General features: G+C 35.4%; 1 protein-coding gene across 3 annotated transcripts in view; it reads right to left on the reverse strand.

The window, feature by feature from the left end:
- ATG2B (autophagy related 2B) overlaps window positions 1-20,336 on the reverse strand; it is a 49,678-nt gene that overhangs the window by 18,912 nt on the left and 10,430 nt on the right. For 2 of the 3 annotated variants that reach the window (XM_054828599.1, XM_054828598.1), the window contains exons 5-25: window positions 19,052-19,214; window positions 18,445-18,624; window positions 16,039-16,135; window positions 14,829-15,011; window positions 13,962-14,116; window positions 13,180-13,291; window positions 12,761-13,022; window positions 11,729-11,879; window positions 11,067-11,159; window positions 10,715-10,903; window positions 8,799-9,072; window positions 7,869-7,974; window positions 6,650-6,842; window positions 6,374-6,516; window positions 5,065-5,222; window positions 4,635-4,807; window positions 4,185-4,335; window positions 3,097-3,296; window positions 2,137-2,217; window positions 532-638; window positions 175-267 (exon numbers count right to left, since the gene is read on the reverse strand). In XM_054828599.1, coding sequence (XP_054684574.1) covers window positions 175-267; window positions 532-638; window positions 2,137-2,217; window positions 3,097-3,296; window positions 4,185-4,335; window positions 4,635-4,807; window positions 5,065-5,222; window positions 6,374-6,516; window positions 6,650-6,842; window positions 7,869-7,974; window positions 8,799-9,072; window positions 10,715-10,903; window positions 11,067-11,159; window positions 11,729-11,879; window positions 12,761-13,022; window positions 13,180-13,291; window positions 13,962-14,116; window positions 14,829-15,011; window positions 16,039-16,135; window positions 18,445-18,624; window positions 19,052-19,214 — 3,264 coding nt within the window. The remainder of the gene's footprint in view (window positions 1-174; window positions 268-531; window positions 639-2,136; window positions 2,218-3,096; window positions 3,297-4,184; window positions 4,336-4,634; window positions 4,808-5,064; window positions 5,223-6,373; window positions 6,517-6,649; window positions 6,843-7,868; window positions 7,975-8,798; window positions 9,073-10,714; window positions 10,904-11,066; window positions 11,160-11,728; window positions 11,880-12,760; window positions 13,023-13,179; window positions 13,292-13,961; window positions 14,117-14,828; window positions 15,012-16,038; window positions 16,136-18,444; window positions 18,625-19,051; window positions 19,215-20,336) is intronic. The other variant, XM_054828600.1, reaches the window with a different exon arrangement.

Raw genomic sequence — 20,336 nt, forward strand, 5'->3', positions numbered from 1 at the left:
AAAAAAGTATTTAACCTAATAAAACAGAAGGATTACACGTGAACAAAGTATATTTCAAAAGATACAAACCACTGTGACCATTTAGACAACACAAACACTTCCTAGGTCTAAACAGCAGACAGGCATTACAAGTTTTACAGGAGCTTCCATGTTTCACAATCACTTAAATTATACCTGAGAGTAGAAGAAGATTTATCTACTGCAACGCTGCTGGAAATGCTGAAAGTTTCAACAGTAAGTAGAGATCTGACTGGCAAAAACAAGGGCCTAAGAGAAAAAAAAAAAAATTAATACTCTATACCCATTTAGAAGTGCAATCAAATTCTCATAGGTTACCTAACCAGATCTTCCCAGGCCTAGGCAAGTGCTTATCCTACTTTTAATTGCTTACAGTTTAAGGGATTTCTGTCAAGTACTTTTTCTAAACAAGCCTAAAAAAATATTCTTTACAATATGCAAACTTAAACGTTCCTAAAGAATAAATATATAGCTGCAGTGTCACCAAGTGACATACACTTGTGTTTTATTTACCTGTAATCAAGAGCACAACTCCACAGATGTACATGAAAAGTTGTAATTGTAGCTGGAGGATTATATCCCAGAACAGGCTCATCAGAAATATTCAAAAAATATAAAATCTAAAAATCACAAACATATTATTATAATACTTCAGTATGTTAAATTAATAAATAGTTATGCATTAGAAAAGAGAAAATCTGTAACAGGCATGACAATAAAATGTTTGAGTAATGGAAGGAAAAAGGAGTGAATAATCTCAGATATTTAAAGGTGCTTACCCAGCATGTGAATATAGAAAAGCCCTATAAACAGGGCAAAAAATACAACATCCAACTGCTGCCTCAAAGGTATGGAAAAGACCAATCCACAACTAAGTGGCTACTTGTACAATGCCTCAATCCATTTTTAAAGCATTTCCCAAATACAGTCTCATTCATCCTTCTTTGCAGTTGTTACTATAGTCTTAGTATTTTCTTTCTTCTCTTTATCTGAAAAGCCAACTTTTCTTCTAACACCGCTAGCCTTTTCATCGCTTCCTCTACCTACCTCTTTGGCCAATTTTTTATTTCCCCCTCCTCCTCCAATAAAGATTCCCAAGTGCATTATAGGCAATGTTAATTGGGGGGGGAGGGGGGGGGGATCACAGAGCAAATAAGCAACATGGTGTAAATCACGCTACATGAACACAGAGGAACACTGTGCTGAGAATAAAGTAGTGACACAGCAGAGTCCAAAGCACTAAGTTCAGGTCCATGCAATTATACAATAAAAATGCATGTAAAAATAAGCATACCATACATACTGGAGGATAAGCAGGATAAGCCTGAATGGCATGGTTTACTATCTGTAATGCAGTGTGGTTTAAGTACATGCAACTATACTGCTACTGTGGTAATGGCATGTTCTAGTGCATGCATGTTTACACACAGCTTCCGCATCAAAGCTCTCTAGCCCTGTCTGCTATGCTATACCTCTGCATCCAAATCTATCAATACAACACTTCTAATTCAGAAGTGTGCATTACAAGCGGTTATGTAAAACTGCTGCTTACTACTTCCCAAAGTCTTAATCTCCATTACTGCTAGTCAAACAATGTAAAACAGGAAATAGACAAAGGAAAAACCAGGACCTGAAGAATGAAGTGAACAGAAGGGAAAAATACAGAAATGTTTTCAGTGCTGCAAGTAGCACATTTGTTTATTTTGAGGGTTGGGGTTTTTTTTACATCAGGAATTATCTAAGTACTTGGATAGCACTGGACTACTGAGATTTTCCATCTGACCTTAAAAAAAACAAAACACCAACAAACAAACAAAAAGAAAGAAAACCAACAACAGAACACACCTCCCTGACATGTTGTGGACAGAGATATAGTATGATGAGAGCAACTGTAGCAAGTGAATACACAAGTAAGAATTTAAGAGCAAGACTACAGCCTGTCAGTGGTCTCAAAGAGAGAAGAAAGAACAGAATAACACTTTCAAGAGCAGAGTAAGATAATAAGACACAGCCTAACACAAGGATTTTCCATCGAGATTTAGTTTGATACTTAAAGCAGTTGTTAAAGCTATGAGACCAAAATTGAAGATGTAGTTGAGAAAACTGTAGCAACCTGACCTGTTCATGCCAGCTTAAACCTGAAGGCAGTACTCTGTGCTGAAGGGTGGCTCCTCTTAGTCCAACAGCAACTAGAAATTCCTGCACAAGGAAGTTGCACGAGTTACTTTACATGAAAAACATGTAACTATTTGATATCTAGATTATGAAACACAGTCATCCTGCTCCCAGAATCTCCAAGTGTCTAGAAATGAAGAAAGGACTGGACCATTCAAAAAACCTTGCTTCCTAATACAGAAACCATGGCTAATACAGTCTTAATACTTTTTGCAACAGGATAGTTTAGAAATGACAGTTTTGTGGTGGTGGTAGGAAGGCAGGCTACCTGTTCATTCATTCTGGAATTCACCAGGAATTATCAGGAGTACCAACCCAATGCAGTTCTTTCTTACGCTGTTCAAACCACAGTCAACTGAGCCTCCATGACGTTGTGCTGGCCTGCAGATTCCTTCTTCTCTAGATAACCATACGAACCTGTTTGTCAGCACTATGCCAGCTAAGAGGTCATCTTTTAGCCACGCTAATAAATGCTACTATCACAGCCAAATGTAGCACTCATTTCCCAGTGGCATTCCAAATAGGTAAGCAAAGGCTGCCTATTAGATGACACTGCTAGTAAGCTGAGCAGAAAGCTTTTATTTATCTCTTTATATTTGTTCTTGGCGTGGTTTGGCACCAGATTAAAACTCAACCAAAGAAAAACAAGAAGGTCAACTGGCCAAGAAATGCATTCAGTACAGAAATATAGTGTGATCAGCAAAGTGAAGCATTGGAAGAATTAGTAAATTATGCTGATAGTTAAATTTTACAATCCACCCAAAAGATTCTAACAGAAAGTTATAGTTTGAAGATGAATGGCTCAGAATTATATGGTTTCTTCATCTCCTCACATCTAAATGCTTCCATATAAATTGAGACAACTCAAATAATTTATAAAAGCACAAACTTGAAAACACAAACCTTTGTATTGCTCTCTATTTTATCTGACTGGATTTTGACTGCAACAGTCAGCATACTTGGACAATCCACTCCCACGCCATCTGAAGTAGTCCTACTAAGACCATCTTCTTCAGAAAAACAAATAGTAGGTTCTAACCAATGGGGACGTATTGTGCTGGGCAGTCGTACTTCAGAGGAAGGGACGACCCCATCTACCATACCTGCAAAAAGATTTTAGAATGAGTTACCTCGTGCTTCAAAGCTCTTACTGATGAAGAGTTAAAGAAAATACTTCCTATGCTTAATGCGTTTAAAATTATTTTAATTACCAAAGTTAGTGATGCACAGTGACAACCAAAAATTGTGAAGGGGAGGTTACAGGTGATCCACTACTTAAAATCATGTTTCTAGCCAATATCTTCAAGGTGACTATATGTTTTGGGGTTTTTTTATTTTCCCAACAAAATGGCAAAGTTGAAATAAAGGACAGAAATCTCCTATAGGTTACCTGGAGAGATTTGAATGTATCTCTCCTTTTCATTTTATGAGATGGTGCTAGGTTAATCTCTAAACACACAATAATTAAGCCTCGCACTGAAAATCCACTAACCTGACATCCACTGATTCAGAGACATGTGAGGAGAAAACCTTCAAAAGTCTAAATACATGAGGGTTACCAGTCATACAAACTACAGAGTCAGCTTAAAGTTCTTCACCTGTGGATTACAATTAGCTACCCAGGAAAGATACAGCAACCACTAGTAATCTGTACCCTTTTAAAATAAATAACCAATAACATGTAGGAAGCGTGTACTTTCATAATAAAGAACAGACTGTACAGCTAATTTGCCAGAGGACCACAATATCTTTGATGATCAGCAGTTGCAAAGGAAAGTTTGAGCTAGACCGTTAACTAAGTAAATACAGTTATCATGAGCTTGTATTACTGTAGCATTTACGAGCATTAGCCATGAACTACAACTATTGTGCCAAATGATACACTATCAGAGGAGGAAAAAAAAAAAAAAAAAAAAGCATTTCTCCTAAAAAAACTTCAAGCTTATCTCATTTCAAATTTAGTCCCAAAGCCACCTCAATCCCACCCCTACCTTGATGATATAAATTGAGGCTGCTAGAATGGAGACAAACATAGTGCCTGTCCTCAAAGCCTTCATATTTAGTCACGCTGAAAAGTGAACCACTGTTGAACTCAAACCAGAATTCGCCATATTTTCCTTCCAGTGTATTTCCATCATCCTGCTGAAGGAAGAATAGGAATGATAAAATGATTGCTTGCAGAGTTTGCTGCAGTTAGACAATCTAAACTAACATAACACTCGCTACCAATACAGATTTTTCTGCTTCTATTTAGTTATTGTCATGTAAAGCAAACAGAATTGCTAAAATATTGTGCTGCATTACTGTCTAGTTATGGTACAATAGTATAAAGATTACAGAATTACTGTTATACTTATTCCTTCCAAAAACAGTACATACAGCATGAAGGGCATACCACAGTCAAAACAACAGAACAACTTTTTCCAACCCCACTGTCTCACCTTCACATCTGTGAATATTGACACTAATCCATGTGTCACATTTAGCAGAACAGACAGAAAGCTTTGTGAGTTCTTATTCTGAGAGTCAAGCTTTTTCCTTCTGCGGGAACGATAGTTTGGATCAACAGTGGAATAATACTGTAGTGTTTCTTCCTCGGATCCACTCTCATCATCTAATGAGATAAAATGAAAAACAAACTCTCTAGCTAATACACATATTACACCAATAACTCACTGTTTTTTCCACTGGTCTTGCAATTCAACTTCACACTTATTCTACTTAATTAAACAGTAATCTATGTTTTCTCTTCTTAGTTTAAGTAAATCCTTTCTTCTAAGTTTGTAAATTCTTTCCACTATCATCTTAATCACTTCAGTCAATTATGCTTTTGAATCACTATAGTTCTAGATGATTTATTAAGTGTATTACCGTAGTGAACTGCAGATTTAAATTGGCTAAAGCTGTCTTTATTGAAAGTGTTGATGAGCTGGCTGGCCACAGACAGTCCAATACCGTAAGAAAGGTTTTCAAAAGTTTCTACAGGAGATGGAGCTGTGGGTTCCCACAACAATAAATCATTGCTGATCCTAGGAAGAAATACATTACCATTATACAAAAATATATTACTAAATTCACAGTTAATATAAGGTCAGTCAAGCAATATTTCCTTTGCAGACTTTATAGAACAGATTTCAGATTTCATAAACAAGGAAAAAAATTTCAAGAACACAAGAAAGAATAATGTATTCATGAGTAAAAGCAATAAATAACGAGAGCAACTTTTTCTGTAATTATGGTATGCACATATCAAAGTAACATCTGACAGTGACACAAACACTTCTATTAGTAGGGTCGTATTAGCTCAGTCGATTGGGGGGGGTGATCAAACCCTATTTTGATCACATCAATTCTCGAGCAAAGTTGCAGAAAATACTAGTTCCTTTGATTTCAATTGAGTCTGTGTCTGTCAGGGTGAAGATATATGTGACATTCAGTACAGAAGTACACCAACAGAATATTCAATGAAAGGTTCAGCTTTGCCACTTCGCAAGTGAAAAAATGCTTTGGAAGTAAAGTAATGCCTATCAGAGGCTAAAATAGATCAGCATCTCTCTATGTAGCTAATGCGTAGCATAATACCTATTTTTTAGTTGATTTAATCTAGTTGTAATTCTTTGTTTCGCAGACAGAAAACTAACTAAAATGATGAACACCTATCTCTAAGTTGAGTTCACTTTCTCCATGTTTTCGCAAGCCTTTGTAAGGCTTACAAAACTGGGTTGTTTGGGTTTTTTCCCCTGACTGCCTCATGGACTCATTTTTTAGATGGAGAATCACTGAACAAAAAGAAAGAATAAAATTGAATGCAATACTTTTTGAAGTACAATGATCTATTTATAAGGGAGAATTCAGAAAGATTAGAGCAAAATGCAACATTGCAAACAGAGATCTGAACAAAGTATTCACTGAAAGCAAAAGACTATTTAACTTCACCCTTTGTTCCCAAAATCTGCCAAACACTTTTTAGCAGCTGGCTGTTATGGCACCGATCAGATATATGACACAGTGGCATGTCTGATGTTAACTTGGAAGAATATTTATATAGCATTTTATGTTCTTAGAAAGCTATACAAATGAATTCCTGCTATTGCTGCTCATTCAATTGCTTTTATCAACAATGAATACAGGACTAGAAGTACAGGTCGTGATCACCAAGCAAAACAATTATCATACTTGCCTATTGTAAAGTTTTTCATAAAAGCTTTTGTTTGGTAATGTTAAGTGAATGTTTGGTAACGTGAGTTCCAGTACATAATGAGAATTGCTAATTGTTTTATCTTGAAATTCAGTCATTTCAACTACATCTCCTGGCATCACCATCTGAAAGAAAAAAGAAAAAAAAACCTCTCAAGTTAAAAAAGAAAACTGGAAGCCAGAAGATGCATATAAAGTAGTGAGAATATACTAATTTTGTCTACCATAAGCACAAAGCAATAACAAAATTTTATAGTACCTCTTCATTTTCAAACATGACCCTACGAGAAGAAAAAGGAGAAGGCTCTGGTCTTCTAATATCACAGACATCCTTCAAAGAATGAGACCCTCCTTCTTCTTCCTCTTGAAAGTTATTATCACCTTCTTCCTCCTCAGCTGCTATCCTTTCCAGAATAGAGTGCACAGCCAGAGGGTTTATTTTCAATACAATCCTGACATTGGAGAAGTTATGCAGAATAAGCCATTAGAGATGCTTAGTCACATGTCCCGTAACTCTACTAGCCAGCCATTAAATACACATAGAGTAAATAGCTCAGAGACCAGGGATTTTTATTAGACAATAACATATGTTATTAGACGAAGTGATACCATTAAGAAAAACACCAAACAAAGGTTTGGCAAAAAGGTTAGCGTCTGGGTTTTTTTTCAACTCCATCAGGTGACCATTAGGTGACCTAAGAAAAACCCAGCACTCTCCCAAAACAACACTTGTATCATTAGACCATCAACAGCTATTAAAAAATGCTCTGCTACATGAGGTAGTGTATTACATGTACACACTGTTATAGGAAAAATTATTTATACCATTATAAAAGAAAACCACATTGAAAAATGTCCATACAAACCCACTGTCAGAAAGCCACTAAATTTTGTGGCAAAACACGAATTGTGCAATTTCTACAACAAATCTAAAATTGCCTCTTTAAACATCTTATTCCATGCTCCAGATGTTAAGTCCTTCTGTTCAGTATCTCTGACGTATTGTATTGCCTTACATATAAGCTGTAATAATCCAGTCACAATATAATTATCCCTATTGTTGTAACTGTTTTATATCAGTTTCTATTAATATTTTGAGGAAAAATTCAACAGAGATTTTTGTTTGTTTGTTTGGTATTCAGTCTTGAATGTAAAAGTAGGAGAAAAAGTAAAGTGACAAAAACCCCCAAAATAAGAGAAAGTTTCAAGTCTCTAGTCATTCACCTAACTTTCACTGAAGTTTACGCATGTCTACACAGAAATCATTAAACATTAAAACCATCTTGCATTTTGTGAATGGAGAAGTTTTGGGTTTGTTTTTTATAAATTCTTGGATTCTTTTCACTAGTTACATGTTATTTCTTTATAAATTATTTTAAAGCATTTACCACACAGGCAATCTGCATTAAAATTAGAAAAATAACAGTGCTTCATAAAAATCCAAACAATTCGCATTAAAAAATAAAACATTATTTTACCGAGGCCAGTCAAAATTGTCTGATGACGATGTTATATCTCCATCTGTGCCACCAGACACTTGAAAAAATTTTATTGGTGCCTCTGCATTATCTTCTTCAAATGAACCTGAATAGAAAAAATTATTAAAAAAATCAACACAGGAATAACAACTGCTAACTTCAGGTTGCCCAATCCTCAGGTTGAAATCCAACAGGCTAACTTATCAATGCTATTACTAAGTAATTTGGCAAATTTTGTCTTTTCCTCCAAAAATTAAATACCAATTTTTAGAAACAAAAATTATTTCACGTTATCTTCTAGCTAGCTAGCAGCAATTAGAAAACCAGATGCTTCTGATGCATAGGTATCTGCATTTACATTTATAGCATTACTACGTTATGTCACAGCTTTGAAAAGTACATCGAATAACAAAGCAGCAGAGAAGGTTGTAAATATAAACCAGTCTCAGATTCATTACTTTGAAAGATATTAGAGGCATAAAAGTATTAAAGTTTTCTCAGTGGCAGTTATTCAGGATATCATTCACCTAATTTCTAGGCTAGACTTGAGACTCCTAATTTGCATAGCTGTAGTATTCCCCTACAAATCTACAAAACTTACCCTAATACCATGATAGAGATCCCAGACATACCAGTTTGTTTCAATTTAGGGTATAACAATATAACAGAAAATAACAGAAGTACTAGCTCAGATCTCAAAAACAAGAATGCAAGCACTACACCTACATACATTAGCCTCTCCTTCCAGTAATACTATTTTGACTTATGCTGCTATTTAGCACAGAACACTAAACTGCAGCAGAGATCATCTCCAAAATCCAGGTGGAAAGACACTCCCTGTGTTAATCCATACGAGAGGACTTTTTTCTCAACAGTGTCACATCTGGGAATATAAAAAAGAATATTTTAATATAGTGTTAACATTCTCACCAGTTAGGTCTTTAAAGGTAAGTTCTAATTTAACTTGTTCTGGAGTTGATCCTCCTATAAACTCAGTTTTAAATTCCGTATCTGTAAATTCAAGATGAAGAATCTCCTTCTGAAGCGATTTCTTAAACCATGGTCCTCTTTCCTGATCTGACCGTAGGTCAGGTATTGGGAAGCGAACAGAGAGATTTAGTGCTGGGGCAGTCACTTGAACAGAAACTCTGCAGTTTGCAGGAGTATGTGAATCATCCAGAAAAACTTCAGTAAATGCTTTATGCTAAAAAACAAAAGTAAAGGGAAAAAAAACCCCTGAATTAGAGAAAATGGCACTAAAATCACTATGGGGCAAGCTTTTGATGATGTAATATGTAAAAATATTTTTTCATATGTCACGCATAACACACATCAGGAACAAATATTATTAGTCTTAGGATATTTTTCTATTATTGGCGCTGTTAAGATTCTGCTTCAAAGTCAAGAATTTGCAGAGGTTAGCAATCTTTCAAAAATGGCTATCTTTTTAAGAAAAAAATTACAGAGTACCAAACAATACTCAACTGCAGTTAGGAAATACCATGTCTCTCAGATTTAAAAAAAAAAACCAAACCAACATGCTATCGTTGAGAAACCAGGAACTACTATTATGCATATCTGTCCCGTTCAATAAGCCATGGCTTCCAGCTCCTGTTACTGATGTGTCATTCAAAACCTCCCTGAGCATAGCTTATTGCTGACCACCATTGAAAAGGCTCAAACTTTCAGAACATAACCATTCATCCTGGCTTGTATTAGAAATAGCATGGCCAGCAGGACTAGGGAACTGATCGTCCCCCTGTACTCAGCACTGGTGAGGCCGCACCTTGAGTACCGTGTTCAGTTTTGGGCCCCTCACTACAAGAAAGGCATTGAGGTGCTGGAGTGTGTCAAAAGAAGAGCAACGATGCTGGTGAAGGGTCTGGAACACAAGTCTTATGAGAGGCGGCTGAAGGAACTGGGTTTGTTTAGCCTGGAGAAGAGGAGGCTGAGGGGAGGAGACCTTATGGCTCTCTACAACTACCTGAAGGGAGGCTAGCCAGGTGGGTATCTCCCTCTTCTCCCAAGTAACAAACGACAAGGAGAAATGGCCTCAAGTTGTGCCAGGGGATGTTTAGTTTGGATATTAGGAAAGTTTAAATGAAGATACTCTAAGTTTTGAAGACTAATTTTTCTGTAATCAATCAATGCAGCAAAAAAAATTACATGAAGATATTTGTTGCCGTGTAGAAAATCAGTTAATTGCATTAATCCTTCTTCACGTATTTCAAGAAAAGCCTTGAAGTTTAATGTTATTGTGCTAAATATACTAACACTTAAATCCTACTGACAACCTGAACCAAGACAAACAAGCTCCAACTTCTTCTGTTGGTCCTCAACCACTAGAATGCAATGCATGTGCTCCCCATCCTTCCCCTTAACTACCCCAAAAGCGGACATGGCACAACAGAGGCAACTGAGCTGACAGTGGCATATAAAGATTTTAATACAGAAGTGGAATTGTCAGCAGTGGTTTATAACAGCTGCTGGAGAGCATGATGGGACAGATTAGGGATTAGAAGTCAGTCAAGACTTTTTTGACCAGTTTTGCTTGCTTCAAGGAACCAGGAACTTAAGCAGTTTGTGAAGCAGCTACCATTGTCTTTAGGTCTGTTATCAAGCATGCAATCACTGAATCTAAAGTGAGCATGTACATCTGATGGCTACTGTTCTGTAGCAGAAGTAAAAAACAAAACCAAAAAAAACCCCAAACCAACAGCCAAAACCAAACAAAAAACCCAGCTACCACAAATCAGTCATAACTATCAATCTCAGGCAGGATGCCACTAAGCCTTCCTCCTGCAAAAAATCAGCAAGTTTATTAATCCATTTCACTTTCAACTTACCAGACTTATGTGCTTGTTGTAAGAACCATACATGTGAGATGCCATCATCTCCACTGTAGTTAGTTTCTGTGGTTGAAGTAAGGAATTTAATCTGTCTACAATACTAATATCAAGCTCACAAAACACTGGACTTAACTTTATTTGTAATTCTGCTTTCTGTGGAACAGAACTGAGTCTCCCTTGACTACCCTGAAAAGAAAGAGAAAAAGCACTAAAATCCTTAACAATATAATGAAACAAGTTATAATAACTGAGAATTAAGGACTCTGTTTTACAAGAAAGATACTTTTCTGTTAAAATGAACAAAATTAGACAAAGGCTAAAACTCAGTGTTTTTAATCTCCCACCTTACCTGAGGTCCTCTATTATCTGAATGCTTATAATGAAGCTGAAGGCATGGCATAGTATGAGAATCATTTCCTTCTTCAGAATGAAATGTCAGCAGCTTTAGAAGAAAACAGAGTTGAAAATACTTAATAGATAAGGACTTAAAAATATTTAATAGATAAGATAAACACTTAATAGAAATGCCACAGGAAGAGATATTCATGACATTTTACCTAGAACAGACAGTAGGTATCCCTACACTCAAGTCAGTGAACCGAGCCCCAGCCCAACTGTTTACTCAATCCACTTAATTCAGCCACTTTTAATGGTCAGAGACATCTAAAAGAGCTGGAAGAATAATCATCACCCAAAGAAACCTTTGCATTGCTCAACTCCATCGGTTAGTTTTTGGAAAATCTTTACTCTAATTCCCAAACTGTGTTAAGCATATTTAAAAGAGAAGTAAACCAGCGAAGCTTGGCTACTTAACGCTATTCCTGTCAGGTATGACAGCAATCTGGTTCACTATTTGAGCTTGTAATTAAAATATAAGTTGCATCTTAAAGTCATAACATAGAAAAAAAATTTTAAAATTTTAAAGTTACAATCATTTTTAAAAAAATCTAGCATTCTCAGTTACACAATTAACATTTCTTCTCTATGGAACTACCTGGGGTTTTTACATACCTCTGTATAGTGAGGCTGAATGGAATGAGAGTCAGTAGAAAAAAGGCATTCTAGGAATTCCATATCTCCAATGGATAAATCAGTACTAAAACTTCGAGAGGCAGTCCTTTGTCTTTGTTCATAAGACACTTTGATGCCAGTACCTATAAATCTGAATTATGGAAATTATGAATAGTAGCATAAACCAATAAAATTTATGAAAAGTCAAGATTTATACATTTAAAAAAAGGATCACTACAATCCTTTAAAAAAAATAAAAATCATTAAAACCATGAAAATTTCTTCAAAAATAAAAAACCTCCTAATTATAACAGATTTTAGCTTTAGCAACAAAGACAACGGAGCTCACTTACGTTACACATTCAACAACGGTCATTGTGGAAAAATTTGTAAAGAACACTTTAGGCATCTAACCTAAGGTGTAATTCAAATAAAGCTGGGAATCTAACATCCTTATATAGACAATTAAAAAGTCAAATGTCTCAGGAAGTCTAAATTACATGAATAAGGTAAGAAAAGACATATACACCCTTAAATATTTTACTTCATACGCTGTACTGGCACAGTAAAAACTTCTGGAAAAAAGACTGTTGCCTAACTTTATGATTTTGCTCACACTTACTTTTTATCACTACTGATGTACTATTTTGCACTAAGTAAAACCCTGAACTCCTTCAAGCAGAAATCCCTATAATGGAACAAAGATGGTCCTGTAAAACACAGCTATTTCTAAAGAAATAACTTACTTAATGATTCTTGACTGTCTAGATTTCTGTGGTAGAAACTGTATGTAGTTTAATTCATCTACTGCTGAAAAGGGCTAGGTTGATTTTAATGTTTATGCACTTTTTTCTTTTTTATTAAAAAAAACAGTCTTGGAGAACAGATGTCAAAATTTAAGGCTATGTTGAAATTAGTCTAATGCAATTCAAATATTAAGCAACACAATTCCTATGGAAATAAACTTACTTTATTCAAATTTACTTAAAAGATATTTTTGTTAATTATATTTATTAATAAGCAAAGTTATACCTAAGGTGATCATGAGAACAAGCTTCTGCAAATACTTCTCGGAAGGACAGAAAATCTTCTGTTGAAAACTTAACTGGCTCAATCTTTTCTATTCGGGTAAAGAAATCCCGAGCCATTGGTGTCAATGGGTTAAGGTTCAGTGAACTTTCAGGTGGGGGTAAAGGGTCAATATGAAGTACAGACACTGAGAAAGTTCCAACTGCCAGTCTAAAAAGAAGCTCAGGTCTGGATTCATCCACAGAAACAGATCTGGATGGAATAGCTGAAATACAAAATTAAGTTCACGTAATTTTTCAGCAATAACACATTTATAAAATCATCTTACTTTTGATTTTAATTTCTTTTTACCAAGTTGCTGCATAACAATTCATTTCCACAATTATCTAAGGAGCAGAATGCAAAACAACATTTTTACTTACATGTCCTTCTTAAGGAAGACTGGTGCACCATGTTGGCTGCAAGTGAAGAACCTCTTGGAGGTTGTAGTTCTTGTTTGTTACGATCAAGAAAATCACCCCAAGTTGGTTGAAGCTAGAACAAAAATATATATGATCTTAAATTTGACAAATAGATGTTAGACATTAGATCAAACATAAATAATAAAGCAACAAAAATATATGCATAAACAATCAACAGCATGCCATTTCATGGCATGTTAGCACTCAACTAAACAACATAGGTATGCTTTACTTTGGGCTACACTTTCTAATTCTATGATCGTCTACACCCACGTATTTTTAAAACATGTATTCTCCTGTATCTCTGTAAAAAGCACAACTGTTCTCCATGGCTTTCATTAAGCAAAACATTAGGCACATAACAGATTTGGGAAAGATGGCGATAACAACAACAAAATTTTTTTGTTTTTTGAGGAATAATGTAATACAACAATTCTGTACTTTTTATTGTCATTGCCTGTGTATTCCATAATAAAAGAAAGCCCAGATGGAAAACATGCAGTTATTGAAATAAATCATAAAGTGTTCTATATACACTTCAAAACATTGAAAACAAATACATTCCATTTCGTGTCTTGGTAGCCAAACAGATGAGACACTTTCCAACACAATTACCAGCTCTAAACATATTCAATTATCCTAGAATTTTGCAATAGTTCTTTATATTGTAAAGAATATTTATGCAACAGTTTCAGACAAAAGTGTTCATTTCAAAAAGATTTTAAATGCAGTTAATACTATACCACTGTAGTGCTCAGTGGAGATCCTGCTGGTGTAGTTGTATATGTACTGGTTAAAGACAAGTCTAGATCCATAGTTGGAGGGTCTCCAAGGGGTGGAAGGGAGGAAAGGCTGTGAGACATGTCCATTTCAGCCATTGAGAAGAAAACTTCTTCTTCTAATAAAAACCATAGATAGTAAAGAGTTATTTTCTAATGAAAAAAACCCAACTTTACTTTTAACAGAAATGTATTCGTAAGTTCAGAACTTTAACTGCCAGACAGAATAGCTAGCTAAATATATTATTTACAGAAGTTCCAAGTTCTCTTGACACTGAGACTAGTAGCATCTATGAACAGAGATTATTTAAAAAAATAGAGGCAAAAAACCTAATAAATACTAAACAGTTAGATGTTCCATTTTCATATTCAAGTTGGCATATATTTTATAATATATATGTAATTATATATAATTATAATTTCTATAAATTCATACACTATCTTTTTGACAAATCAAAGTTCATATTTTCACATAAAAATAATCAGAAAAAATTATTCAAATAAAAATATGAATATCAGGGCAATACAACTATTATTCTATACTTAATTTCCTCAACCATACATCTGAAATTATGTGACACTGCACAAGTATTTACCGTGCTGCACAGTAACATACGGATTACTGAACAGTTTTATTGAAATACTGAATCAAGTCTAGCCTGATACCTAAACTAGGTGCTAATGTTTTATTTGTTGAAAATTAATAGCATACAATTATTCTACGTCAAAGTTCTTCTGATACTTAAGTCAGTAAGATTAAAAGATGAACAGTCAATTGATATAATCTTAACAACAGGCTATTTGCTATGCTGCATCATCTTTTATACTTGCCACGACTAGAAGGTGTTCTGGCACTCTCTGTCTCATAGAAGCTTTGTTCAGATGATGCTCCTGCAGATAAAGACTCTTTTCTTAAATAACGTTTCAACTCCATCTGAATCCGATACTCATCTTCCTGTTGCATTGGCCGGTTCTTCCTATCTTTATTTGACAATTCTATCCTGCTTAGGCTCTCTGAATTCAAAAAAAGGACAGAAACCCCACTGTAATTTCATTATCAGTATGCCAAAGAAAATTCAAAAATTAATCTGAAAACTTACCAATTGTTGTTGTATATATATGCATCTGTGTGTGTATATATATATATACACACACACACACGTACATATCTGTTGCATATCAGATATGTATACACATGCATTTTGTTGTTTTGGAGATTTTACTTGTCCAAAACAGATTACTCTCTCCCTAGCACTCATTAATTTCAAGTCTGAAGAAAATATTTTAAGGTCATATATGCAAATGTGTTCACATATAGCATCAGCACAAATTTCTCAGTCAGCTTTAGGGACTAAGGACATAATCTCTTAAAGGTTTTACTATTAAGGAATTGTTAAAATTTCAGGTTTGAAGATGACACATATGGGAAACTATACATAATGCTTTGCCAGCTAACCAAGAACAATGAACAAGTCCAGTACAACAAATATATCAGTATCATTAGAAGAATATTAAGCTCTACCCAGGATATGACAAATCTTTTTGAAAAGATTAACCTTCTATCCTAATAAGTGTTGTTACATTAGGCAGATGAAGGGGGAGGGGAACAAACCAGAATACCCGCATCCTGCTAGTGCGGGATTCTACATACTGCTGTTATTATGTAGCAAATATGGACAAACAAACTCAGTTACTGCCTGTTCTATGTTTTAGTGTCTACTACTAAAGTATAGGACAGAAGGAACCAGACTGCTATGCCCTTCTCATGAAACACAAGCTACAAGAACCAAAATTGTTCTTGTTTTGTCCACCTACCATTTCCCCATCTCAAGCCTTATTTGTTACCTAGATTTTCATTACCAGCATGTACAATTTGCAACTGAAGTCAATCAATCAATCATTGTCCTACTCAGAGCAGCTACAGAACATTTCGCTAGGATCGGATAGAAATTAATAATTTTTTTTTCCACTGAGGAAACTTGCAAAGTTTATTTTTCATCCACCATAATACATATTTAACATTTACAGAATGTTCACTTGCCTGGTCCAGCAATAGCTGCTACCATGTCCAATAGAAGATGAACCTGCCTTGGTGACAGAAATAGATGTACAGAGTCTATTTGTCCATCTACATCCAACTAAAAACATGAAAGAAAAAAAATTCAAGAACACTTAAGGAATTTTTCTTTAAAAGTCTTGAATCAACTACTTTGATAATAGGTTTTGATGCTGTAAAGTGTACAGCCATTCCAGCATCATCTTCATTTTCTACACAACAACAGCTAGAAATTTAATTGCGTATTGCTTACAATCTGTAGCTTGGCAGGATAAACACAGGTGTGTCACTGACAAATTATTACATTAAAATAAATACCCAATCGCCTATTAGGAAAATTCAAGAATACCATTGACTTGCTAGTTGTTTTGCTTCTTTAATAATTCCAGAAGCAATAAACAATATAACTTTAGTATCACCTACTAATTATAAAATACTGAAGACATCACCTTCTGAGATAGACCTTAAAAACTGTAAAGGTTCTCTTCAGGACTTCTCTTTAGTATACAGGGACAACCCCTCAATTCCCCATCCCCCCTGCACTGCTCAAGGTGGTGAGGAGGAAAAGGAGTTGGGAATGAAGAAGTTGAGCCTGGGAAGAAAAATGGGTGAGGGGAAGGTATTTTAGTTTGTTTCCCCATCATCCAACTTCATTCTAATTGGCAATTAATTTTCCTCAAGTTGAGTCTGTTACGTCCGTGACAGTAACTGCTCAGTGGTCTCCCTGTCTTTATCTCAAGCCACGAGCTTCTTCATCCCATTCTCTCCCCCTGTCCTGTTGAGGAGTGCAAGTGAGAGCAGCTGGAGGAGTGTCATGACAGATGGCCAAGGTCAATTCACCACAGTCATGGAGGAAAAAAAAAAAAATTAAAAAAAGGCACGCAGTGGAATGCATTTATATGAAAATATACTTTCGCTCATAAAGACCTTAAGGGAATATTTACCTAAGCAGGGAAAATAAATGATCAATTAGTTTTGTATACTGTTTCCTATTATTCTTCCAATCCTTTGGAAAGAGTTGAAAGAAAATGAAATCATTGAAGTATGTCATACAAAATATGCTATATAAGCTCATGTCAAGTAGTTTGCATGCTTGAAACACCTATTCTAATCAGAGATGTTCTGACTTAATTCAGTTTGCAGAGTAAAAAACTAACCTAGACTAAACAATATACTGCATCTATGTTCTTTCCAATCTGCATGAACTTTACCTGATAAATCCAAAACCAGGTCCTTCTTTAATTTTGTCATGTAGTATTACATCCATTCACTAGTTCAGATGTTGCTGTTATTTAACATACCAACAGTGTTTTGCCTGTACTCAAGCTCAACTTGCAGAAACCATTGCTCTGCATTCGATTATATTCAACTTCTATAGAATAAAAAATTACTCTCATCTCTGACCTTGACGTTTTTCTTCTGGCTACCTTAAAAATACAACTAATGATACAAAAGTGGAAAATTTTTGATCTTTAGGAACATTTAGGTATCAGTTAATTTAAAGGTGTTAACTGCATTAACTACTCATATTTTTGAAATTGCTACCATTTTCCTATTTCATACCAAACAAAATACGTTATTTCACTTTTCAAGGACTTTTCTTAACTGAATAAACAAGTTATAAGGATTGATTAGAAATTGCTGAACATAAACCTTTTTACTACAGTAGAAACTTTCTGCTTTCTGTAGACTATAGTGCACTACACAAGACAGGTCAGTAGTCAATTTTAAAACTGGAGACAAGGGGAATATATTTATACAACTTTACTTATATACTCACACTTTAAAAAAAATAGGGATGTATTTTCAACTGCTTTGCTTCCTGTATCTTTATGTAAAAGTCAAATATTATTTTAATTAGTTGCATTTAAATATGGCGTTATTATTTGATTTACTATAAATTTTAATATAAAAATTCCAAAGTAGTTAGTTTTATAATGCTGGAACCTAATTAATGATTTAAGGTTTACCTGTAATTGTTGAAGTAAATTCTACCCTTTTAAAACCAAAGTGATTTTAATCAACCAGTTAAACATTCCACACATACAAAGTAAAGTCAGTCATAGCGCTACAAGAAAAAAGGATAAATAAATAGCAGAAGGAATTTCATGAAAACAAAACAACTGTATCAGAAGTTACTCCAATACATAAATTCAGTCTCTCTAACCTACAGGAATTCTCCTTTAACAGATTTCAGTGTGCCAATGACTTGTCTAATAAGACATCTTTCCAATAGGCAGACATATATATTGGTTTTGAATGCAGAGAATCTAAACCAAAATTAAGGGGATTCTGACCCCCTGAGAATCTCACCATTTTTTGTATGCAGTTGAAAAAATAAAATCCTACATAACTATTAATTTAGTTAAAGACCAGGAAAGCATGACTAACCTTAGCTCCAGGAAGTACTTCATTTTGCTTTAATGTTAGGCTCAACTCCATTCTACCAATCAGCTTACTGATCTGCACAGGGTCAGAAGGAGTAATTTCTGGCAAGTTTCTTGTTAACTGTGGATGTGGCTCATAAATGATTTTTGGATTCCAGCTAGGTGAAAGCTTTGGTTCAGTTGCCTTAAAACAATACAGAGAAAGGAATAAGAATGTATGCCATTTCTTATTAAAAAATAAATAAATCAAGTATTTAAAATAAAATGATCACTTGTGTGGTAAGTTTACACAAATATAAATTTGACAGTGGCATTAAAAACATGTATTGATAACTGTGAAAGAAACAAGGCATGTACAATCTGAAACACAGAACAGTGAATTGTAGAGGACTTCTACACATTAAGTTGCAACCAGATTCTAGTACAATACATCCTAAATTTTACCTAGTCCTAAAGTCTCTTATTTCCTTCTCCCTCCTCAAAATCAACAGTAAATTATTATTAAACCTATAGAACACAGATTCAGCTCACATATAGCTCAGAATTAATCTGAGTGTAACAATATATTCTATCCTTCAATTTACATTCTCATATAATGTGTTTAATTTTACCAGCTGTGTAGCCGAACACACTGGGGAGGACTTTGCTGATGCAGGAAACTCATCCCAGAAGAGAGAGACACCTGAGAGCTGCAGTAACTTGTGAGCAAAAGCTGTGGGCTGATGTACATTAATTCCAGAGCACTCATCTGCCGTTTCATCACAGTACATAGTTCTGGGAGACAAAAGCAAGGAAATAAAAATGGTGGGTGCATGCAAATTGTTACCTTTATTGTGCCATTTAGCCTCTAAGTTTGTACATGCTCTCTCTCTTCATACCATTTACAACGCCATTGACTGTCCTGAAATGAGAAACCACCACTCTCTGGGAACGGGTGGAAATCTTAAGTTTTCTACAGGACACACAGGACAATTGTGACATGCTTCCAGAGTGACTATATCCTAGTGTATTATCTGAGTACTTAAGTCTAATCTGACCACAAAGTGAAGGAGTCCACTCAACACTTGTATACACGTTTCCATTAGGACATATGCAATTCTTGTTTCAGAAATTTGATTTATTTTTTTAAATCTACCTTCTAACATTTTTCTTTTGTCTCAAAGTACTACTTGAAAGTAATATAGTGTGTCAAAATGCAAGTTGAAAATTGAGAGAATAGGCTCCAATCCTATAAAATTTCTGTGAAATTAAATTTCGCACACTATAATGTGTGAAGGTGAAGCTCAAGGGCAGCCTTGGCTACAGTGACCATAAAACAGTGGAGTTCATGATCCTCAGGGCAGTGAGGAGGGTGCACAGCAAGCTCACTACCCTGGACTTTAGGAGAGCAGACTTTGGCCTATTCAGAGATCTGCTTGGTAGAGATCTGACTGGAAAAGGAGGAACATAACCCACATTTTTGAAAACGGAAAGAGGAAGACTCGGGCAACTACAGGCCGGTCAGTCTCAACTCTGTGCTGGGCAAGATGATGGAGCAAATCCTCCTGGAAACTCTGCTCAGGCACGTGGAAAATAAGGAGGTCATTGTTGGCAACCAAAATGGCTTCACTAAGGGCAAATCATGCCTGAAAATGTGGTGGCCTTCTACAACAGGGCTACAGTGTTGGTGGATAAGGAAAGAGCAACTGATGACATCTACCTGTGCTTGTGCAAACCATGTGACACTGTCCCACACAGCATCCTTGTCTCTAAATTGGAAAGACATGGATTCAATGGATGGACGACTCAGCAGATAAGGAATTGGCTGGACGGTCACACTCAGAGTTGCGGTCAACGGCTCAATGTCCAAGTAGAGATCAGTGACAAGTGGCGTTCCTCAGGGATCGGTATTGGGAC

This window comes from Grus americana, chromosome 5 (assembly GCF_028858705.1).
Source record: "Grus americana isolate bGruAme1 chromosome 5, bGruAme1.mat, whole genome shotgun sequence".
In the NCBI taxonomy this organism is placed as follows: Eukaryota; Metazoa; Chordata; class Aves; order Gruiformes; family Gruidae; genus Grus; species Grus americana.